The sequence below is a fragment of the Ixodes scapularis genome, unplaced genomic scaffold, assembly GCF_016920785.2.
Source record: "Ixodes scapularis isolate PalLabHiFi unplaced genomic scaffold, ASM1692078v2 PGA_scaffold2__306_contigs__length_199485367, whole genome shotgun sequence".
NCBI lineage: Eukaryota > Metazoa > Arthropoda > Arachnida > Ixodida > Ixodidae > Ixodes > Ixodes scapularis.
In genome coordinates this window covers 180,225,560-180,250,640 of record NW_024609857.1, presented here as the reverse complement: position 1 = coordinate 180,250,640, position 25,081 = coordinate 180,225,560, and the positions used below count along the sequence as shown (strand labels likewise).

Sequence of the window (25,081 nt, the reverse complement as noted above, 5' to 3'; positions counted from 1 at the left end):
GGATGTAGCGGAGCAATAAGCCGTCTTGGCCCAGCAGGTATGAATCAACGTGTTCGTTAACTTGACCGCCAGCGTTCCCGGTGTTGCTTGCCATCTGCGCCATTTTCCCGAACACCCGCTGACAAAAACCATCTGTCTTTTGGGCCTACACAAGCTCTTTCTTGCTTATCACTTCACCCCATGCCACGATCTTTTGTTCCCTCATGCGGCCTCCTAACACTGCGACGAGCTCCTGTTGCATCGGTCCCTCCCCGCTGTCTCGCTTATGAGCGGCCGCGCGGGGAGCTCATCTCTCGCAATCCCCTGTTTGCGTGTCCTCCTTGTTGGTCAAGCTCTTTCGCTACTCAACAGTATACACCGACACGCGGGCTTGACGTCACGGCGCTGCGGCGGCGCTGCGATCGCGCCGGAGTCGGGGGGTGTGGGCAAAAGAGCGCACGTTTCGCATGGGCGTCATGGCATTTCAGCATGCCGCAAAGCTGTGCTGCCGTTAATTGCACCCAAATGTGCAAGAAAAGTCGCGGAATGAGTTTCCACAAGTTCCCGGCAGACTCTGAAAGGCCAAGAAGGTGGATAATATCCGTGGATCGAAAATTATGGTCTCCTCGCGCGAACGACCGCTTGTGCGGCAAGCACTTTCTTGGAGGCAAGTGCGGCTTCCGTTTCAATCTCCGTCCCGAGGCTTGCTTATGCGCAGGGAAACCGTCGTCTGATCGAGACCACCCGGATTTTGTTGCCACAGTGTTTGCGCACAAAGCACCGGCCAAGCGCCCGTCGGAGGCTCGCTACGCCCGTGCTACCAAGCAGAAGGGGATCGGCGGCAGAACGGCAATGTTGTAGGCGTTACCGAAAAAAAGTAACGGAATACGTTACACGTTACTTGCAAATCAAAGGTACACGTTACTGAGCTAAGTTGCCTAAAAATAAAAGGAACGCGTTACCGCTACCGATAAAAAGTAACGCACGTTACTTCTGCGTTACTTTCTAAATTATGATTTAACACGTTTTATGGTTTTGACGATAAAGGTGTGCATAAGCTCATATATCAAGAAACATTATGTTCATGCAGAAACTGAACATAATTACTTTACCTCTTTTTACGGTTTCAGCTAAATAGTCATGAGAAAAAACTGAAAGAAAAACAGAGCTTGACGCCTAAAAACACGGAAAAAATTGAAGTGTAATTGTAGTAACGAGGTAACGAAACTACGCTACTTGAAATAGTAACGTAAGTACGTTACCTGTTACTGCGTCGAACAAGGAGCGAGTAGTTTACCACGTTACCGAAAAAAGTAACGCGTTCCTGGTAACACCGTTACTTGTAACGTATTACCGACAAACTGCAGAACGGACAAAGCGTTACTGCTTGTCATGCCTTGTGGTCATGAGAGTAAGAAGAATAACATACTTTTACTTGAAGACGCTGTGTGTACTTATTTCATTAATAAAGCACTTCCGCAGACCCAGAGTCTGCTGATCCCGCCGGCAGTGCGGAAACCGAATTGAAGTAATCGTAGGCCTCGAGAGACTTGTACGCCTGCACCGTGTCGGCCGTGAACTGGCTGGGCGAAAAAACTAAGTAAACGACGACGTGAGCCGTCGACTTCGGTGACAGCAAGTTCACGTCGGAAGCCCGGCAGGCCTTTTTTACGGCGTACGGATCCTCGTAGGCAACGCTGTCCACGCACAATTTGTCTCGATACCGCCGCCGTTCAGGCTCGGGTAGCGAGCTCAAATAGTCGGGCATAACATACGACATACCTTCTGAGGAAATACTACCTACATATAAAGCTAGAAGCGTCCCTACAGCGTCAACAACGAGCGCACGCCACACAACGCAATGGCGAAAACACGGACAGCCGGGTCGCTTTTGCCCACATAGCTACCGCGCATGCGCGGCCTTCCGGCCGTGTTGGTAAACAGAGCCGCTCCGCGTGTCGGTCTATAGGAGTATCGCTGCAAAGTGAGTGCCCACCGAGCTAACCTCACTGACAGCTCTTTCAATTTATTTATTTATTTATTTATTTAAATACCTTAAGAACCCTGGAGTTAGGGTATTACATAAGGGAGTGGGGTTATAGGAGATGTGATGATAACAATTCGCGGAATGAGCCGATGTCTTGGGTGGAGACGATGATTTCAGGCAGGCCGTTCCAGTCCACAGATGTCGCCGGGAAAAAAGATTTAAAGAATGCTGTGTTTCGGGTAAAGAGAAGGCCAACTTTTGCAGGGTGATCAACACGAGGAGATATGCGATGAGGTGGCAAGATGAATGAGCTATGTAGCTGGTCATCGTAGTAAAACCTGTGAAAAAGACATAGTTTAGCAATACGCCTGCGTGAACATAAAGGAGTCAAAGATAAGTTTTGTTTAAGTTCAGTTACGCTGACAAACCTGGAGTACTGAGACGTTATAAAGCGAGCTGCACGGTTCTGAAGTGATTCTATGTCCGATGTAAGGAATTTAAGATGAGGGTCCCAGACTGATGATGCATATTCTAACTTTGGGCGTACTAATGTGACGTATGCAAGGCGTTTGACAGATGAGGACGCGAGACGAAGATTGCGGCGTAAAAAACCAAGAGTGCGGTTTGAATCGGAAATGATGTTGTTAATATGAGTCTTCCAGGAGAGGTCGTGAGTGAAGTGAACGCCAAGATATTTGTCAGTTGAGACGGCATCACCATTGAGGTTACCAATAGAGTAAAAAGCTTGAAGGTGTTGACGGGTTCGAAAAAAAGAGAGGGATTTAGATTTGGAAGCATTTAAGAGCATTTGCCACTTTGAACACCATTCATTAATTCGATCAAGATCAGTCTGCAGATTAAGTGAATCATTTGTGTTAGCTATGGGCCTGTAGATTACGCAGTCATCGGCAAACAGGCGGACCGTAGAGGACAGCGAAAGGGGGAGATCATTAATATATACAAGAAAAAGCAGGGGTCCAAGAACAGATCCTTGCGGTATGCCAGAGGTTACATGAGCGCTTCGGGAACGGCAGTTGTTGATGTGCACATGCTGGGTTCGGTAAGAGAGAAAATTTTCAATCCATGCTAGAACGGAAGAATCAAGGGAAAGTGCGGACAGTTTTGTTAGTAGGAGTTTATGGGAAACACGATCAAAAGCTTTGGAAAAATCGAGAAAGATAGCATCAACCTGAGGAGAGGTTTCTAGGGAAATATGAATGTCATGGCTGAAAGCGGCAAGCTGTGTTTCACAAGAACGATGTTTTCTAAAGCCATCTTGATTAGGAAAAAAGAAATTGTTTGGTTCTAGAAAATGTATAACTTGGGAATGAATGACATGTTCCATGAGTTTACAACAAACAGAAGTTAATGATATGGGTCGATAATTTAGAGGGGAGTGCGCATCGCCGCCTTTGTGGACCGGAACGACCTTACCTTCCCTCCAGTCGTCAGGAATAGCACCAGTATCTATGGACTGTTGAAACAGAAAGGTTAGAAAAACAGTTGACAGTGGTTTAGTAATCTTTAGTATTTTACTGTTTATGTCGTCAGCCCCTGGTGACGATGAGATCTTAAGTTCATCTATCAACTTGCTAATGCCGTTTTCCGTGAAAGTAATTGGATGCATTCGTGGAAACGACATGGTTACATTATCTGGCAAAGATGTGATGACGCTACTGTTAAACACAGCGGAGAATGCATCGCAAAACTTTTCAACAGCATCATCATCAGAGAGATTAGTTCCGTTGTCATTTACCAATGAAACCGGTTTACGATAGTGGGGGTTTATTATCTTCCAAAATTTCTGAGGGTTACTTTTGAGAATAGCGGCAAGATCGCTCTGATAAAATTGTCTTTTAGCTTTCGCGACAGTCAACTTGTACAGTGCGAAAGCATCTGAGAAAGAAGACCAAGCCTGATCTGTGTCTAGACGTCGGGCACGTCGGTACAATCTCTTTCTTCGGTTACAGAGCGTTTTAAGCTCTCGGGTGTACCAAGGGGCTGACTCGTTCTCTCGAAACTGTATTAGTGGTATATGACGGTCAATTAAACAAAGTAACGTTTCTTTAAAAAGCATCCAATTATCTTGTACAGAACGATCAAAAAAGTTGGGCATACATGGCTCCATAAAAGACTTCAGGCCGAGGTTGATGAAGTCAGTGTTTGCTTTTCCATATATACTAATTTTTCGATAGGATTCAACAGCTGCGTTGTTTTTAATGTTCAAAGAGCAGTGTATGCACTTGTGATCGCTGAGGCCATTAATGATGTTTACATCGTTTATTATTTCGCTGTGCGACGTGAGGACTAAGTCTAGAATCGAAGATGATGATTCAGTTACCCTTGTTGGCTGCGTTACGAGTTGCTCTAGATTAAACGTTAGGCACATATCTAAGAAAAGTTTCGATTCATTTCGAGATGCCGTTGCCGACGGCAGATCTTCGCCCCAGTCTATGTCTGGGTAGTTGAAGTCTCCCACCAAAACCAGTTTCGATAAGGGGTGCTGCGTTCTCACGTCGCACAGTGCGTCATGCAGCCTTTCAACAAAAGAAGCGTTGCAAGAAGGTGGGCGATAACAAACCCCAACAATGACAATGTTGTTTGAACAGTTGATGGAAGCAAATACAATCTCTAGATCAGACACAACGTTCACTTTTCGTGGATGAAGATTGTTTTTTACAGCGAGGAGGACACCACCGCCTCTCCCTGAAACCCGATCACTGCGAAATATAACAAAAGAAGATTGGTGACTTGAGTTCAAGAAAATTTCATTATCAGTTATTTCTGACGTGAGCCAGGTCTCACTTAGTGCGATAACACCAACGTTCATAACATCGATTAATTCATTTATGTCGTCACGCTTCGGTATTAGGCTTCTAATATTGGTGTACAGAAAAGACAATGTATTGGCATCGTTCGCATTGGTACATGTTGATGGGGCTGTAATTCCAGTAGCTGGTTGTGTTAAGCTTTTACTAGGTGGTTGCTATCGCGGGCATTCAAAAACAGTATCGTTAGACCGGTCGTACATATAACATCGTCCATTCAATAGAAGCCTGTTGAAGGAAATCTTAAAGGGAGCTGCCTGTGTCTTTCCATATTCGATTAATTTGCTGCGGGCCGTTCGGATACTTTGCGAGAAGTCTTCTGCTATCGAGACGTTCGTTCCTCGCAACGAAAGCCGGGAGGAGAAAAGCTGCTGCCGTACTTTACCTAATGCAAACTTAACAATTATAGGGCGTTGTTTGTTGGGGTTGCAACGGCCAATGCGGTGAGCCCGGGTAATATGTAAAGATTCAAGGTTAATTCCGAGTTTTTCGCTGCACAAAGAAATAACCTTTTCTTCCGATTGAGACCGATTGAGATCTTTGAATCCAGGTTAGAGCTGCGTGGTCTTTAGAGCAAAGGTGACGGCCAGCCCTTTATTTTCCGTCACGCTATAATTTCGTTCTGGCGGTGTAAGGGTTCGTGCTGGCGAATGACACCGGGCGCAGCTGTCCGTCATGCTCTTGCAATAACACCGCACCGACGCCGTCGTCACTCGCGGCTGTACCCCGAACGGACGGTTAAGGTCTCGCAGGGACAGGCTAGCCGTGGCTGCTGTCGCCTTCGTGAGGGAAGAGAAAGCTACCTCTTGTTTTCGGCCCCAGGTCCATCTCGAGCCTTTGTGGAGCAGCAGGTCCAGTGGCCGTATGTGTCCAGCGCACCCTGAGATGAACTGCCGATAAACACCAACCATTCCAATGAACCTTTCAAGGCTCTTCGCGTCGCGCGGCGGTGGATAATCAAGAATGGCCCTCAACTTATCCTCGCTCGGCCTCAGGATACCATCATCTACGATAAATCCCAGGAGGTTGACTCTTGAGGCCGGGAGCTGTACCTTCTTTAGATTAATCGTTAAGCTCGCTTTGCTCATGTCGCTTAAGATGATCTCAAGGTGTGCTAGGTGCTCCTCGAATGACTTTAAAAATACGACGACATCAACCATGTATGCTATGGCAAAGTTGAACTTCGCGTCCCCCTAGCACGATGTTCATGAGCCGTCGGAAACTCGATGGCGAGTTAGACAATCCGAACGGAAGGCGGGTAAACTCAAACAAACCTCTGTGACAGGTGAACGCCGTCTTCTGGACATCATCTGGTGCTACCTGGATCTGCAAAAAGGCCCTGCTACAATCCAAGGTAGTGAAAACCCTCGTGCTACCCAACGAGTACATAATGGACTCAATAGATGGGAAGTGACATGAATCCCGTCGTGATATCTTATTAAATCGGCGGTAGTCAACGTAGAGGCGAGCGGCGCCGTTTTTTTTTTTTTTGCGCTAAGACTTCCGGAGAAGTCTAGGGGTTCTGTGACGGCCGCATGGCCCCTGTGTCTGTCATCTCATCGAGAGCATTATCTAGGAGATCTCGCTTGTGCGCACTCAGCGGTCTGGGATCACGACCTCATGGTCTAGCATCTGCCGTGTCAATTCTATATTGTAAAATGTTTGTACGTCCCGGCCTTTCGGTAAACATAGCTGCGTGTCGATGCAAGGCGTTTGCTAACCTCCGCCGTTGTTCTACCGGCCCGTTGTAAGAAGCGACAATCGCTTCGACGTTTCCCGATACGACTCGCGCAGCAAATGTTTGCTCCACTCGTGATCCGCCGAGTAAGCGTTCTATGTCCTGACCAAAACTCGGTGGGATGGCAAAGGGGATAAGGGAGTCAACGGATTATAGTGGTACCCGTTCTTCAAGTTTATGATAATCCCCTCCCGGCAAACAAAGTCCTTTCCTAAGATCACAAGAATTTGCATGTCTGGCACAAAAAAAAAAAAAAAAAACGCTGCCTCCTTCGCTTGCCGTCGAGGCTAAGGTAAAGGTGTAGTGCGCTTTGCGCCTTAGCCGAACCTGCTGCTCAACGCAGCGCGGTGGAAACTTCCTGCGCGTGAAGTGCTCTTCGGCGACAGTCTTCGTAGACTCTGTCGCCGATTAGGGAAAGGGTCAAACCGGTGTCAATTAGTGCGTAGTAAATATTACCACCGAATTCGAAGCGCACGTACAACCCCTTCTCACATGTCAAACCCTGAGGTCGACATGCTGACGGGACAAACACCAACCTGTCGCTGACCGGAACTCCAGCCCCGTTGTAAGACTGATGAGGGGCATCGGTAGCGGCCGGCAACCGTGAGTAGGCAAGTCCAATTAGTGGCGCCGTCTTCTCCCGTCTCCCTGAGACCCATGAGGGGAGCTGCCGTCCATGTGAACTGACGCTTGATATGCCCAAGCTGATAGCATTTATAGCACCTGACCTTTCCCATGCCATTGTGTGCTGAGCGTCCGCCGCTACCACCACGCGATGCAGTGTCACGCCGAGGGTGATTGTAGTTCCCGCGTCCTTCCTAATAATTCGCGACTCCGAGGTGGTCGGCTGCGCCCCCTCGCCTACGGGGATGCGCCCTGGAAGAGCCTGCGTTGGCTGCTCTGCGCCTCTGTTGAAAAGCGAAGGGATCTAAGGCGCGGGGAACAGCAGTTTCAGCACTCCTATGTCCTGTAACGGCCACGTATGGCGTATGTGGGTCGTCGCAAGCTTCCGCGCCTCGTGCTGTCCAGGCGCAACCCGGCTCCAGAGATTCCTCATTACGTAGAGGGGGGCGATGCTGCAACTCGGCGAGCAAGCTCTCCTGAACGGTGCGCGCCTCTCTGGCAAGTGTTCAGTCGTATGAGTCGCATTGCGCACATACTGAACATCATTTTTCTAAACATAAAGTAATGAAAATCAAAGAATATTTTAGATATCAGCTAGCAACTATGAACATGGCATCACTTAAATTTCCTAATCATTCATTACGGCAGATTTCCCAATTCACTAACAAAAATATTGCATACGATATACGCAGCGCCGGAAACTTAGGAGTAACGCGTCCAACAATTAATTACGGTCTTCAGATGATTCAGCACACACTTCCAAAAGTATTACATTTTCTCAAATAACAAGGTATCTGCATTGAAATATTAGATAAAAATAAGTTGCGTGAAATATTATCCTCCTAACAACATATTTTTTGGTGTGGTGCATGAATGTTATTTTTTTTTTGTTTTTGTTTGAAATGATGCAATTATATCCCGCTGACCGATCTCCCTCTAGGGGGCAGGGGCTTCGTCAAGCTGCAATTCTGCCGCTTTTTCTCCCGCCTCCAACGCTCATTTTGTATTATGAAAGTAAATAAAAAAATGGAAATGATGAAATGAAACATTAACGAAATTACGTCCGTGCATGTAGGCTTTAAATCTAGGGTGACACTGGCGGATCGCCCTAGCTACCTTTTCCGCGTCTGACGATCTGGGTTCGGCTCTGGAGTAGAGCTCTTGGAGAGCGCGGAGGTATTCTACAAAGCTCTCGTCCGGATGTTGGGAACAGCTGGTCAGCTCATCTCTGAAGCGCATCTCATAGTCGGGAGGCAGAAATTCCTCTCTGAATTGGTGTCCGGAAATCTGCCATCGAAAGGAACGGCCTCTGCATTTGTCCCCAACGCACTGCGTCGCCCGTCAACGCGATCGAGACGATCTGTTTCAATGCCGTTTAATCCGACGCGCCCAACGCGGCAATGTACGCGTCTAGATCCTGCAGGAATTCGTGTACCGATGCTGTATCGGAGTAGCCCAAATAGGTCGGCGTCGGCACGCCCAACCGCGGGCAGGCGCGGGCGTAGGCGCGGGATTCACCACCCGTGGGGCCAAACGAGGCACGTAGCCAGGATTTTGTTTCAGGGGGGAGGGGGGGGGGTGGTCCATGACAAAATGCTGTATGAGGGGGAGGGGGGAGAGGAGGCCCCAGCAAGATGGAAGATTCCGGGATTCCGGGGGGGGGGGGGGGGGAGGGGCCGGGCCCCATGGCCCCCCTTCCCCCCTGGATTCGTGCCTGGGCCAAACCCATCTGTCTAGAAAACGTCGCGAACATCGCCGTTATGGCGTGCATTAGTTCGCTGACGTCTCCCATGTTCACCGCTCGAATTAGGGGCTCTAGCGCTGCCACAACGCTCGCTTGCCCACTCGCGCCTTCTCCCGCCTCCGAGTCAATATCCGCCAGTGACCGGGTGGAAGCCTCGGGATGTGCGGCCTTATTCCGAGACCTGGACATGGCGTCAGAACGTTAAACACTGGTGTCCAGCGGAGTAACAAAAAATTAAAATGAAAAAACAAAGGAAACCTAAATCTAGAAATCTCGATTTGTGGGACTCCCTGGGAGCGAACAGAAACAACGGCAGACTGATCGGGTCCCACCTTTGAAGCGCCAGTTATGTGGGTCGCCTGTCAATACCGTCCGACCACACTCTAAAAAAAGGGGGTGTAGACTTTACACTGCTTGTTACATATACGACACCTCAAACCTTCAAATCGGCGTACAGCGCGATGACGTCGGACTGAGTGCCCCAACTTTTGCGAGAGGGTTGATGACAGTGCGATATGACATACTAAACAGCTAAAGTACGTATCAAAGTCTACAGGACGAGAACACAGCATTTGCAGTTGAGCCTAGGAAACCCAGATAACATCTTTTCCAGTCAGTCACGCTTACATTAGCTATTTTAATGAGTTGTACAGCTCAGCTATCAAACCACTCGTGAAATTTGGTAGCGTCAGGACAATGTCAGTGCGCTGTACATCCAACTGAAGCTTTGGGGCGTCGTATATGAGACAAGGGGTGTAAGATCAATATCCCCTTTTTGTTGAGAGTGAAGGCCGAGTTCCACTCGCTCCAAGGAAGTCACACGGGGAGCGCTATCATCAAGAAAGGTTTTATCGATACTCAAGGCTGAGGAGGGCCAAGGCTGCCGTGTTATGGTGCCTGAATCGCGTCTCTGACTGGTGTGTTTAGCGTCCTATCCCGCCCATACATCAAAAGTGGTCCCCAAGTGGCCACAAATGACGTCAAAGAAACCGGAGTGTAATGCTGTTGCCTGTCGCGATCCAGGCGGCTGGGCGTAGAAATGCTGGCAAAAAGCACGAGCGAACGCGAGTGTCGCTGTCGTCATGGCGTCCCAGCTTCCTGCTGCTTTACCTTCCGTGGACTGTCACAGTGGAGAGCAACCTGCAGCAGAGCAGGCGCCTGCCATATACACCACAACTTTGGGACGCTGCCAGGATCGCCACGGCGACAGCATGACACTTTTATGACGTCATCAGGCGGAAATCGAGGGTCCTTTTTTTGGGCGCGGTAAACACACCAGTCGGAAACTCGTTCCCGGCACCACAGCCGTGTGGTCCGGGTCTACCGTTGGAGTTGCTGCCCGGCACCGGCTCTTCTATTTGTCTCTGCCTTCGAACTGGCTCACGCACCTCGCCCGCCACGAGCCTCCTTTTTCTTCTTCGCCGCTCACGGCGCCGTCCCTCCACGTGCCGTGCGGCTCATTGTCCCCCACACACAATATAGTATAAACACGAATCGCGAAATCAAATGGCCTCGAGTTGCTGTAAAAGTAAATTTGAGGAAGGCTGCGGAAACTATAGCTACTTGTCTTGGCACAGGGCCACTGAGGGTGACATTGACGTTGTGCATCCGGTGCAATCCAAAGAGAAAGTAATGACTAACGTGGGGGTGGAATTCACTATCGGACAGTACGGAACAAGTTCCTGTCTGCGGCTAGGAGCACGAAATTAAACAATCGACTTCTTGGCTTCGAGGCTAATGATCCCTTGTACGTAAATGATCACTTCTATATTGAGAATACGATACTACTAAGCAAAGCTCGTCAGGAGAAATAGAAAAGTACTTGAAATTTATTTGCGCATCAAAAGGCAAGCTTTTAATGCGACGATGGGACAACTCCCATGTACTGCGCGGGACGTGTGAAGGAGACACGGCAAAAGTATTGTAGCTATTATGATGCCAGTGTTCATGATTGACTTCTCGTGGTGATCTTGCTTTACACGTTTCATCAGATTAATCAGTTACAACAAAACGGCGATGCTTCTTTCATATTCCATACCAATGTGCGTAGTTTCAGAAAAAAAATCCAATTCCCTGATTGCGCATATTTCTTCGACATGAGTGTGTTTTCATGTAATTGCTGTAAGTGCAACATGACTCCAAAACAATGAAACAGCTTTTGTTCCTGGATACAGTTTGTCTTCCCTTCCACGGCTTTCTCGTGCACAGGGAGGTTGCGCCACGTTCTCACTAAAAGATGGAATTATTATTTATGTTTCATCTGCCGCTTCTGTCACCGAAGATATTATAGAAGCACAATTTATAAAACTACCTTATGGTGTAATAATTGACGTGGTGTACCGCCGTCCTAGTTCTTTCTAGCATTATTCTCGAAAAATGCGTGCAATCTCTTACGAAACTATTTCATGACCATAACTTTCGCATTGTTGTTGTAGGTAACTTCAACGTTGACTTGTAATTGGATGCTCATAATTACTATTCTCTGCTTATTGATTCCTTTAACTGGGGCAATATTACGATTAAACCCACTCGCATATCGTTGTGTCAAAACGCCGTGCTCTCATTGGGTTTGATTGAAAGATAATGGGTAGACCTCAAGGCAGCTTGCCTTTGAGGTCTCCCCACTATCCTTCAATCAAACCTAATCAGGGCTCGGCGTCGTTCTGACTTCACCGCAGCTCCTCCGCAAGAAGCAGACGAATTGCTCTCCACATAGCTTGTACCCTTTGTGGTTTCTGCTGCCAAAGTCTATCACAGCCTGCATTGGTTGTGGGTGATAAGTGCGCGGGCAGTACATTGGGCATTGCACCGCAATTTCCCTGGCAACAAGGATTCTACGTGAATGAAAAACAGAATATCCGCTAACGCACTGAGCTTAGCGTAACGCAAGCGCTCCAATGGCACAGTGGTCAGCGTCTGAAGTTAATTTACGGCACAGTCAGAGCAACTATTGCGACTGAGGCATGATACGGTGCATCGTCTGTGTATATACTTTATATTTATTTACGTTCCTAAACAGTTCCTCTTGGCAGACAGTTGGCGTGAAATTTCATTTAGCCTTTTTGGGAGACAACATTTTGAGGCAGTCACCTCAATAGAAAAAGCGTCTTGATAATTGTTATATTTTGCAAGAATACATTAAGCGCGATGGTTGTTTGCCCCCCTGCAACGTATCTCGTTAAATCGGTAGAGTTATGGGTCAGGCTTTGAAGCTGTTGGCTGTGGCAATATAGTTTGGAGTGTAAGGGGAGGGTTGTCGCTCTTTCCGCCCACCTCCTCCCTAAATTCATCACTGCACTACTTTTTTGTTGAGTAGTAAATATAACGTTCCCTACTAGCGTAACCAATAATTCTTTTTGTGTCATTTTGTTACTTTACAATCACAGCCTGAGAAAGAGGCTACTCGCGTCTATGTACATTTTTCTTTCGCAAATTTTGTCTTCCCTTTTTCGTTTCATAAATCCATGCTGTTCCTCTATTCTCAAAATTAAAGCACTTTTATGTAATGTTGTGATAAGTTTATTAATGGCTTTTATGCAAGCACCAATAGTCATTGTTTTCCAGCCTGGGTGTCTTGAAACGTGGTGTTGCTCGCTTCAAAACACAGAGAATTCAAAGTGAATTAGGAAGGGAAAAGCAAAAAGCGTAATGCCTAAGGCGACATTGTCAATATGTTGGACATAATGGTTGATGTGAAAGAGACGAGTGAGACATCTTAAGAACTATTACCTTTTCGCATATTTTTTAAACGCTAACGGGTGTCTGTGAAGCGCGGGCTCTCTCTTGCAAAAAATACACATCGCACAGAAAAAAAAGTTGATGAACTGGTGGTCTTCGTCAAATGGCTTATTAAGAAAAATTCTTAGCGTTCATATCATTGGTTAATAGATTGCTTCTTATTACCAACATTTTAATTATTAATCTTAAAGGTATTGTTTTAATTATAAACTTGATGCGAATCATCGAAAAATACTAAAACACCCGTATTATAATATTATAAGACATGTGCAGAATTTAACGGCGTTCCGAAAAAATGCTCAACTTCAACTGTCTCTACGCATGTGGCTCTTGTATCAGAGAAAGCCTGGCAGATCGCCACCAGAAGCGGCCGCCGAAATGGAAAAAGTGTAGCGGCAGGCAGCAGACGAGAGAAGAGCTACGTGAATGGCGCCCCGCTGCGGTGAGACGATGAAACACACTTTCTCTGAGCGACAAAGTGTGTTTCGGGTCCTCGCCGCGCTGCAAAAGCTTTGCGCTGACGTTGAGGTTCCCCGAGAATTTGCTCTTTGATGCTCTGTGCTACCAGGTCCTCGCGCTCCAAATCTGCGACCACAAACTCTATGGCTCCGTCGTCCATTTGCCAGGCTTTATGAGCAAAGAGGAGTCTATGCTCTTGGTTTCCACTTTGTTACGGGACGCATCTTCGCCCCAGGAATCTCGCTCGCAGCCCGAGCGCGCAACGTATGCACGTGCGCCTTCGCGCATCGCACATGGAAGAAGCAAGATGCGAAAGACTTCGGACTGCAACATGAGGTTTGCCTTACTGATGTCGGTGCCAGCGTGAAGACGCACCTTTACCCTCCTTTACGTGTGATGCGTGGCAGAACACGCACGTTGCGTGGTTTTATCCTGGTGCGCCGGATATTTCGCGCGGAAAGGCCTTTTGATAAGAAACTGAAACAAAGAAACAAGACCGAAATTACCACTTTTTGTGAACGACATGAAATGCTGCGCGTGCCTTATATCGTCGCAAACTAGATAGATTTAATCGTTTGGGTTGATCCCATCAGGTTTTTAATTAAAGGGGTACCTTTTAAATAAATTATTAAAAATACATAGGCGTAAAACGTAATTATTAACCCTAGAGAATGCCAATAATTTTCATTAGGAACCCTAGGCACAGACTGCTACGGCATCACCCTTTTCTTCTGTGCGGTGCGTAGCTTTCCCAGGAGCGTTTTGGCCAATGTTTGCAGCAACGTACTGTGTAATAATTCTACTGCGATTGCAACATGCCCCCTAACACTAAGATTTAAAAAGTTAATTAGCAAATTTTAGTAAGTTACTTCACTTACCGCGATAATTATTTATTAATCAAAAGGCCACCAACCTTGATAAATACATGTTACTTTACCTTTTCTTAAACTATGTTTGAATTAAAATCAAGCACCCCTGTAATAAAATTTATGCAAGACCGCTCTTCTCCTTTGCTGCTGAATTTTGCTGAAAATATAAACTTCTTTGCATGTACGAATTGCAAAGTTAGATCAGTTCATTCTTGAATTCCGGGTTCTTCCAAACTTTTCACCACAATGTGCACATAAAAGTACACATGAAGTGCATACTAACCGAATCTAACATTATAACAATTGTGTTCCAGTATTTCTCACCGGTAGGCTATTGATATGTTTGAGTGGTGGATATTACACACAAATTAATTTACTCATACAAGAATAACTTATATGTTTCTTTCTTGTATACCTTACGCTCTGCTATTAAAAAATTATAACTAGCATCAAAATAACTAGTTGGGCTAGTTGGTCTTCCAACTGAACTCAACGCGTAAAAAACAAGGACACGAGGAAAGAGAGACAACACGTTGGCGTACTCGGAACTGAAAGTCTAATTTGAAAAACACACTTATATACGGTTCGTAATACACCACGTCATTACCCTATCCGCCACTCTTTCTGCCGAAGTACAAATTCATTCTCAAGAAGGACTAATGATGGCTCGCTGGCACATTTGCTTGTGCCTCTTGTTTTATTTCAAAGGCTTCCTGTATCTCTTTTTTGTTTTATACCTGAGACTTTCGATTATTTTAATCTCCGAAAAAAGTAGAGTGCGCTCTCATCTATTATAATGCACCGCCAAGTGGCCTGAGGGTGACTGTTTAGTGGCAGCAGCATGCACCCTTGGACGGTCAATAACGCATCGCCCAGTTTGGCCCACGTAAACCTGCGGCAACATCAGTATGGCTTTCTTGCCAAGAAAGCAACGGAGCAACAAAGGCAGGCGTCAGGTATTAACTTTCCTAGGAGGCACCTTGCTGCCAGAGGACATCGAGCACACCCTCGACAACGGGCCCAAGTTCAGTGTGGAACCAGGCCTTCCGCCTCCAAAGAAGCTATCGCTCGTCAGAAGCGCGGCGGAAAAGGTGCTCATCAAAGACTGGGACCGACGCATTGCTGACGGAGTGGATGTGCTTTGCTGCAGACAGGGCCACGGGACGACAAGCACGAAGATCAAAAACATTGCCGACTACTTTAAAGGCAGGAACCTCAAGCTGCTCACGTCTGACAAAGAAAAGGGCTTTGTTGTCATGCTGCAAAAAAAAAATGTACGCTGCCAAGGCGAAAGAAGCTATCTTAAAGAACTTTAAACCTGTGGTGCCGGCTTCTCTGATACAGGAGACGTCTAGGGCTAAGGGGTTGAGCTGCGCTCTAGCTTTTCAGATGTTAGAGAAGAAGGTGAATTTAAGCAAAAAAATACTTTCCCTTGACATTTCCTTCACCACTAAAAAGCGTAAAATTAACGTTCCGTTGAGGACGATTGTGACGGAAAGGTATTCGTGGCAGATTTAGATAGCATCCTTCCTCAGCCCCATCTCTGGGCTGTGAAACTGTTTGACAAATTTTTGGTGCCAAGTTCAGAGGTGGTTTTGGAATTCCTGACTGGGGGACCCAGAGCAAATGATGACCCCTTTTCGATAAATGTAGAATACCTCTTTTATACTGTGCCCCATAAGCTCCTTTTAGTGCAGTAAAACAATGCATCGAAACTAACGCTCAGACAGCCTTCCGGGTCGCCTGCGGGGTTAACGTGGAGGGCTTCATTGAACTTTTGTCGTTTTACTTGAACCATAATTTTGTTTCCTTTGACTGCGAGGTATATGTGGAAAAAAAGGCATCTTTATTGGGTCGCGGGTTGCTCCCCTTCTTGGCGACACACTCTTAGCTCAATGCGACAATGCTATTTGTGAGAGGCTGGAGAGCGACGAGATCTTTAAGACCATTTGATACGTGGATGACTACTTGGCTATTGCTCTCCCGCCCAATGAACTCTCGGAAGCAGTTAGAGCCGATTTTTGGAGCACTTTTATGGCTTGCGCGCATAGATTAAAATTTACTTGTGAAAGAACTTCGGAGAGAAGAATTTAGTTTTTGGATCTAAAACTTGAATTCTCGCTTGACAACGTTCGTTGGGCCTATGAACCCCGCTTAAAGGAAGTTGTGCTGCCATACAACTCGGCCCACTCGAAACTGGTAAAAAGAGGCATCGAAACTTTGTTTTTTAAAGCCTCTTGATAAAATCAAGTCCTGATGAAATGTGAAGCAGCTTCCAGAGACAGGTCGACCGACTCTTGAGTGCGGAGTTCCCACTCCAGACTTTGATTGTCGTTGCAGAAGGCCTAAGAAAGAAGCTCATCGGCACCGAGGTGAGCCCCCGAGAGCGCTTGAGGCAAACGCCGGAAATAACTATTTACAGGCACACCTTATCTCACAACTTAAAAAGAAAAAGTTGCTGAACGCCACGGTGCCTCGGAAGTTTGTTCTGCTGCAAATGAACTAAGTTGTTTCTTCCGAAAAATAAACGTGCCTCATTTGGGGAGTAATGGCTGCAAGAGAAAAACCCCAAAAATTAATTTGTGAAATGTTCTACGTGTGTGGTGTATGATATTCCATTTTCTTGCGGCCGCTTTTACGTGTGCCAAACTGGCCGATTCGTTAATTACCGTTCAAGGGAGCATGCTGCTGCCACTAAAGAGGCACCCTCAAGACACTTGGCGTTACACTCCAATAGATGCGAGTGCACTACACTTTTTTCGGAGATTAAGATCCTCGGAAGGCAGAGAAATGATACAATAAAAGAGATACAGGAAGCCTTTAAAATAAAAAAAGGGGCACAAGCAAGTGTGTAAGCGAGCCATCATTGGCCCTTCTTGATAAAGATTTATATTTTTGCAGAAAGAGTGGGGCCGAGGGTTATGGCGTGGTGTGTTACGAACCGTATATAATTGTGTGTTTTTCAAATCAAACTTTCAGTCGCCAATACGCCAACGTGTTGTATCTACTCCCTCTTGCCCTTGTCTCCTAGGCGTTCAGTTCAGCTATAAAGAGCCTTTGGGCGTAGTGTGTAATCATATTTTGATGAAAAAATTTCAATTTTTAATTGCTGTTATATGCAAACATCTTACAGGTGTCATGTTTGAAAACAATTCGAATGCTCGTTTTCCTGCAGGTGGATCTTTATTTACGGAAATCAGAATGTCCGGAAGTCAAATTAGTGCTCACTGGTGTAAACGAAACAACGGTATGTTTATCATAATTAGAGGGTGGGCGTCTTTTAGCATTCCTGTCTCTTCATTTTTTTTTACCTTGTTAGCTACAAGTTTGCTGTGGGCAAATATGAAACATTTACTCTGTACATATAGTTATGTACAATACACCTATGTCAAGGTTAAGTGGGTCAAAATAAAGGGACTTTTTGGAATAATGGCTTCAGTTTACAGTGAACATGTAGGCATTCAAAATGTGTCTCAATATCTTATAACCATATTCGGATAAGCGATTCGATAGATAATACTAAATAAACGTTTTAGTTGTAGAGGATACCGATTGTGAGATTACAGCTCAAATCGGATTCGTATAAGGATGTGCAATACTACCTACAAATTCAAATGTCGAATTGAGTATTCAATACCGAAACTTCTATATTCATGGCACAAGAACAAAACAAAACAAAAAAACACTAATATAAAAAATTACGCCTATGAATATATTATTCCGTAGGGACTGCGGAAAGAGCGGCTAGCCGAAAATACAAACGACGTTAGTAACCACTTTCAAGTACCAAAAATGGGAGACATAGCTGGAGAGTGTCAGTGTATTCACGCGTGAATATGCAGTGTTTGGAATGAACAAACCACTGACCTTGAACAGCGAAGCCAAACCTCATCACTCGCTGCCTCCGTGAACAACGCGTTAGTAGAAGAGTAGAAATAAATTGAGTTTTCATTCTTGTTTCGTTAATTACATATTGTAGTATGGTCGTAAATTATGAAATGAGTTTGTGTAGCGCATAGATCTTTCAAGAGGTATCCGGATTATAATTTGTTTAATAATATTGTTATTTTTACATTTTATGATTATTCTACTATTGTTAAAAATTAAATAAATGCGGATCAAATAGATATTTGAATTACTGGAACCGCACAGAGTAACCAACTCACGCGGATTAAAACAACGCCAAGAGCATGCCACCCAGAATAGATATATACAAAAATTGTACAACGCGCTTTCTGAGAAGCAGTTCTATCTTCAAGACCAAGCAACCGTCGATGATCCAAGCTCGGGTGGCGAGACGCGCGTGCCGAGGACGACGCCGGTCGATTCCCTCGTGGGAACCACGGCAGCACGAGCTCAGGCCGGGTGACCCAGCGAAATGCGGCGGGGCGAAGAGGTGACCGGTGGGAGCCGCTGAAACCGGAAAGCGAGTTTCGTCCCGTGGCGCTAACGTTTGCCGGGGAGGGCCCCCTGGTCCAGTGAGGAGGGGGGGAATGGAGAGGGGGGTATGTAGAACGGATATGGGTGGGCCTCGAGAGGCACTTGTCGTCACTCCCCGAACATGAGGTACACGTGCTGGTACTGGGGCTCGCCGGGAATCAGGGGGTTCAGGAAATTAGTTCAGGCCGTAGTCGGCGCAAGCGGGAAACGCCGGCGATCCCGGCGCCGACGGGGCCGCGGCGGGCACCTGGCCTGGCTGCAGGTAACCAGGGAGCGAGTGGGCCGCGTACGGCCCACCGGCGTTAGGTTCAACTGGGACCAGGCCCCCGCCCACCACCACGGGCGGGGCCGGGGCCCTGCCCCCGCCGTGGTGGTGGGCGGGAGGGTGGCGCCAGGAAGTGTCTCAGCACGTACATTGGCGGGTGCTGCTTGCGGGGCAGGTAGGGCTGTCTCATGCTGCTGGCTGAACCCTACACGGTGGGCTGGCAGTACTTGTGGCGGAAGGCGGCGTCGGGCATTCGCTATAAGGTACCCGAAAGCACCTTCGACCGGTGTGCTTTGTGTCTATACCGCCCACGTAGCGAACGTGTTCCCGTCACGGTTGGTCGTCGTGCGTCAAACGTCGCGATCCAGGCGGTTGGTCGCAGAAGCTCTGGCAAAAGAGATAAATAAACGCATCTGTCACCGTCGTCGCCAAATAAGAAATTAGCTAATTTCTTTCGAAACGGTTAGTCACTCAAGTGATCTGATTGCAGACTTGATTGAGATCTAGTTATGTCCCCTTCGAGTACTATCACCATATAGAGAGTGTTCTTTAATATATCCTGATTTTCTACATCTATTCAAAATATTTATTTATTCGAAGACTCGAACAGTAAAAATCTGAGAGCCGAATAGAATTCTTCATGCAATTTCCGTTGAATTCAACTGCGAAACTCTGATATTCGCACACTCAATTAGTCGAATGTAATTGGGGTAACGACGAAAGTATGCTTACGCCTTATTTTCGTCAACTTAACTCTATGCGAGGCACGTAAAAAAATGCAGCGGAGACAATATGGATTTATGTATGCGCCTCTATCTGAAAAATTCTCACCAAAAAATGGAAATATAATATATGCCCTTACAATTATATACATTGTGCGGGAATAGCTAAACTAAGTATGTGATTTGATGTATTTCAGGAAGAAGAGGAGTCTCACTTTGAGAAAACGAACAACGAATACAGAGTAACCCTTGACCCAACATTTACGCTGGGAATGTTTCAGGCATGGGTTCAAAAAAATATAAATTTTAATAATGATGACATTGTACTCTTGCTAACCAGGTACGAACGTTATCACTAAACTAAGACATTCCTCGGGTATTTTGTCGGAATTTTATGTAAGCATATATTGATTCATTTCATTTCTTTAAAAAAGCATCCTCTTTGAAGATCACATTGGGAGTGGAATTAGTCCGAATGGTAAGTCATGCAGCATTTATATCCAGCGGTTGCAATGATATCTTTTTTTTAAAATAGTGAAAACGGCTCCTGAATACGCGTAGTGAAGAATGATAGTCTAGAGCATTTCCGTCGAATTAACACAAGTGATACGTAAACGTCGTCGAACGGATGTCTATCAGAAATGGAACAGATTTTCGTTCAGGTCCTTTGTACACTGATATTTATTGATAATTTTCTGCGCTTTCTTTACGTCGTCCTTACCGCTCGTCATTCGTTCTCGGAATGACGGGCTGTCAGGACTTGTGCGGGACCTGTATGGAAGGCAGCAGTTTCTTGCTGGCTCCGGGACTTGCAAGCGCCGATTTCTCTGCAAATGCATAAAGGTTGGGGAAGAAGACTACAACCTGCTCATGATGAACGGTGTTAGCAGCTAAAAGTGCTCTACGTGTGTGAAGCGCCTGGGCTCGCAAGAAACGAAGGTTGGCAACGTCTACTCGTCTACTTCATCGAAGAAATCGTTTCGCACAGCAACGATGAATCGACCATTACCGAGGCCAATCTTCACATGCTTGTTGCCCAGCTTTTCAACAAAATTGACGAACTGGCGAAAGACATGAAGATGCTAAAAGCAGACAAACATGCATTGCGACTGCAGCTTTCGAAAAACGCGGAACCGCTCGGCAATGCATGTGCCAGGTTTGCCGACCAGACAATCAAGTAAATTCGATGCTGCCTTTAAAAACCCGAGCAAGTCTAGAACAAACACCGGCACTGATAGTATCGGCCAACGATCAAATAAACCCCTTCGTTTTCTGCAGCGCTCAAATTCGACAACGGTCACTCAACCAGACACCGAGAGGGATGAAGTGGACGGCAAAGGGTTGTAGACAGTCATGCGAAAGAAAAGGGTCAAGCTTGCCGAAGGAGGGAACCCCGTTAGCAAGCTGAGCTCCGTGAAGCGCCAGACAAGGCGTCGAGCGCTCTTCATTTCCCGGATGAATCCACTTATTACTGAATCGGACATTGCGGAATTTCTCGCTGGTGTTCTCAGAGGCAAGCCGACGAAGTGCACCAAGCTTGCAACTAAACATGATATTTATGCGCCTTTCACGTATCGGTTGAGGACGATGACTTTCATGAAATTAACTTACCTGAGAATTGGCCCACAGGGTGTTGTTTTCGGCCCTTTTTCGGCATTCTTAAAGAAATCTTGGCAACTTCGGTCGATGAGTTTCGAACAGTGCAGTAAGCTCATTGATGTAGCTAAGTGTATGCTGAATATTTGTTTTAGGTGTTGTATAAATTATACCAAATCCTGTTTCGACGTAATTTAATGGTATTCCTCTTTACATATGGCTGTGCTATATTTCTCAAGTTTCTCTTCGGTACAAATATATTGAACACAAACTTCGTATAAAAGGTGTGAATCCCGCAAAGCTTCCTTCGACGCTAAAATATTATCTATAGAAGAACTCAGCTTCATAAACACCATTTCAAAAAGCTGAATTTGTCTGTTTTATTGATTTTACAGAGAAAGACAAGTTTCCCCTAAAATTTGCTTTGCTGTAGCACCCACGTATAAGTGCACGTTGTACTTGGCGCTATTGCGGATTATCTGCAATGTTAGCGTTCGTTTGCTAAAAAAAATATTCGCGTTAGAATTTTTTTGGCATATGATATCATTGTGAAACGTTTTCTAAACCTACTTGTAATCTATAAAATTTCAATATAACGTGTTGCTTAGAGACTACAAAACATGTCACTACCTCCACAGTGTGGTACACCGGCCTTTCTGTTGTGTCGCTGCTCTCCAAAGCCAAATATTTTTTAGACACTTTTAGGTGACCCTATTGAAAAATATCTTTTTACCGGAATGTCATTTCCAGTGAAAGTTTATTTTACTGAATTATGGGACTGTTTTTACTTCCAGTAAAGCCGTAGCTTAGCGGATTGTCGCCGAATTTTGTACTGGAATGTCACCGGTTTTTTTACCGGAAAGCCACCGGATATTTACCAGAATGTCACCGGATTTTGGCCGAAAGGTAATTCCAGTAAAAATCTATTTTACTGGATTATGGGACTCTTTTCACTTCCAGTAAAGCCAGAATTTACCAGAAGATCGCCAGATTGACCGGAATTTACCCTGATTTTTTTTTCTTTTTTTGGACGTCAACGGAAGGCACTTAAGAGGAAGCCTCTGAACCGTGGTTGGTGTATGTTTACAAGATGCTGGACGATTAGGTAACAATTAAAGTGGTTAGTCGATATAGACCTGAAGGTTCTATGTATTGATTTAACAGGGTCGATACCAGTGAAACAATTTGCACAGCTATAGACAAAAGCAATCAGACCAAATAGGAACAACCAAGTTCTTTGCCGCAAAATATACATTTCAAGGTACTCACAATGCCGCTGGGTAAATTCCTAGACGCACGGTAGTTCAACTAATAAAACGGCGTAGGTGCACCACACGGATACACACAGGTATACTGTCAGCACCACGTTTAGCGAAAACCACGATCGCGCGGAACGAACATCCGCCGTCGTTGAGAAATCCCGGGCACACTCACAATGTCGTCCCTGATGCCGTCGCCGCGGGTGCACCAGGCGTCAGTAGCACGGTTAGCGAAAACCACGAACGCGCGAAAGGAACATCCGCCGACGTTGAGAAATCTTGGGCACAGTCTTTTTCGCTCGTTGGATGCTTCTGAAGACGGACGGATAAATAGGCGTAAGAAACAGGTCACTGAAAATTATAATCTTTTCATCTGCAGACCCAGCTGCGTTGGAAGATACAGCTCGCACACATAGAACGAGAAGCCGAGACTAAGCGTTCGATCCTGGCCGGCCGCTGCTCGTTGACGGACAAAAAAAAAAAAACGGTTTTCTTAAAAAAAAGAAAAAAAATGTCAGCAAAACGACTTTCTTGCATTTTCGCCACAAACCCAATGCGAGGGAGAGAGGGCACGTGGGGACTCGTCTTTGGTGCGAGGCGCCATAATTACACGCCCAGTCCTCGACTCGTCTCGGCTTCCCCCTTCCCTCCCGTCGGCTTCGAGTGAAGGTCGGTAAACAGGGAAGCGAGTCACCCGTTTCGGGTAAGATTTCTAGGAAAACCGGGTCGTCTGCACAGTATACGAAAGGGGCTGCCGGTGACATTCCAGTGAAATTTTTTTATCGGCAAATAATTACCAAGGACTGGTAAACTGGTTTGGAATGAAAACGGGTGAAAGTGCCCTCCTTTTTGGATCGTCAAAACAGTTCAATGCGCGCACTTTTTGAGGATTGCAACGTCGTCCCGAGCTAAAACTCGCACTCACGAGAATGCCGCTCGAGTCGTCTAGTACCTGCGCTGGCCCAGGCTTTTGCCTGTCGCAAATACCGATTTGCCGGTGATCGCTGCCCACCTCTTTGGATCGTTAAAACAGTTCGCTGCACGTACTGTTTGCAGAGTTGCAACGTCATTTCGAGCTAAAACACGCACTCACGAGAATTCCGCTCCATTGGCGGCCGCCATCACATACACAGTCCCCCGCTCGTCTTGGCTTCCTTGACTTTAGCCGTTCACCTTGCGTCGGCTTCCAGTGATGCTCGGTGTCCGGCAAACGAGATTGGCTTCCGGTAGGATTCCAGCAGCGGGTAATTGAAAGTGGTTCCGGTATAACTCCCAGCGAAAGTGGCTATGCTGGTTTCTTGTGAAAATGAGTGGAAATTAACCCGTTTCCGCCAAATGTCACGGGAAATTTTTGCCGGATTTTAACCGTAAGTGTCTCTGGTAAAAGGTCCAGCGAAATTTGGTTACTGGAAGTCGGGGCCGGTAATATTTCCACCAAAAAACTGGTAAACTACGCTGGTTTCTGGTGAAAATGAGTGGAAATTAACCCGCTTCCACCAAATGTCACTGGAAGTTTTCGCCGGATTTTTCAATAGGGCGAATGATTAAAACAAATAATGCATGTTCTTCCGAGTTCTAAGGAATTGTCCTCGCTATGTTGTACCTCGTTCTTATACTCGCTATGGACAAGCCACTCGTGACATTTATGTCCCGAAAATATTTATTTCACTTCCTAATGACATTTTTACGCTTACCTTGTGGGTCGCTACCTAATCGACGCCCGGTCGGGACGTGCCTCGCTCGCTCCCCAAGAAGTCACTCACGCAGTGTGCGTTTTGAGAACACTTTACTAAACTCACGCGTCGGTGGTCACCGTCCTGCCCTCGTCCTCCTCGTCGTCGTTCTCGTCGTCGTCGTCACGCACTGTCTGGTCCGCAGGTTCCGAAGAGGACCCCCCTTGTCCCGCTTCCCTTTTTGTATCTTTGCCCCCACCAATCACGTGCCCCCCCACGACCCGTCCACGTGAACACCCACGCACCTGCCACGGGCCGCGCGCGATCCCCGAGTGGGGATTACGCGCCGTACGGTGACGCGCCCCCGTCCAGGGATCCGGTGAGCACGGAGCGGGCGCCTCGGCCCTGGCAGGGCGCGGGAAGAACGGGCGAAGGGGAAGGGAGATGCGGGAAAGACGGGACTCCAGGGTGGCGCGGACGGACGGATTCCTACACCTCCCCTCCCTCAAGGATCGGACCCCGGGGGACCGAGTCGGCGGAGGGCGGACGGTCCCCGGCCAGGAACTCCTCCAGCTCCGCCATCACCGTGTCCTCGGCGGGCGGAGGCGGCAGCGGGGCGGCGAGGGGTTCGGCCGGGCAGGGGAGCGGCACCAGCGGGGGCGGCAGTGGGTCCAAGACCCCGGTGGCGGTGGTGGCGGCGGTAGAGGCAGCGGCGGTGGCTGCAGGGGTGGCCCCCTCCTCAGGTAGCTCCCGGGCCGCCGGGGCTAGGAGGTCGGGCCGGTCCCTCTGGAGGAGCCACAGCGCCGCCTCGACGCACGTAGGGGGGCCCACCGCTCTCAGCAGCTCCTGGTGGCGTGGGCTGGCCTCATGAGTCTCGCGGTGAACCACCGGCACCCGGCAGAGCCAGCAGGGGTCCTGCAGGTCCGGGGCCAACTCGAAGGCGGGCAGCGTGTGCCCCGGGAAGGGCGGCGGGACCTCGACACCGGGCGTGTCGTGGACCGGTCTCGGCTGCTCCCGCCAACGCTGGCGGGACACGAAATGGAGATCCCGCTGCCCGTCCCATGTCGTCCAGGTTGCCACCGTGTGGCATGGCCGCCGGCTCCAGGCCCGTCCCCCCTGCGGTGACGGTCCCTCTCTGCTCCTGGAAGGAAATAGTGCAG

The 25,081-nt window shown here is 47.2% G+C and overlaps 1 protein-coding gene across 1 annotated transcript in view; it reads left to right on the top strand.

Annotated features, from left to right (window-relative positions):
- LOC115326983 overlaps positions 1-25,081 on the top strand; it is a 193,313-nt gene that overhangs the window by 24,765 nt on the left and 143,467 nt on the right. The window contains exons 3-5 of the mRNA XM_042292124.1: positions 17,142-17,213; positions 19,591-19,733; positions 19,828-19,871. Coding sequence (XP_042148058.1) covers positions 17,142-17,213; positions 19,591-19,733; positions 19,828-19,871 — 259 coding nt within the window. The remainder of the gene's footprint in view (positions 1-17,141; positions 17,214-19,590; positions 19,734-19,827; positions 19,872-25,081) is intronic.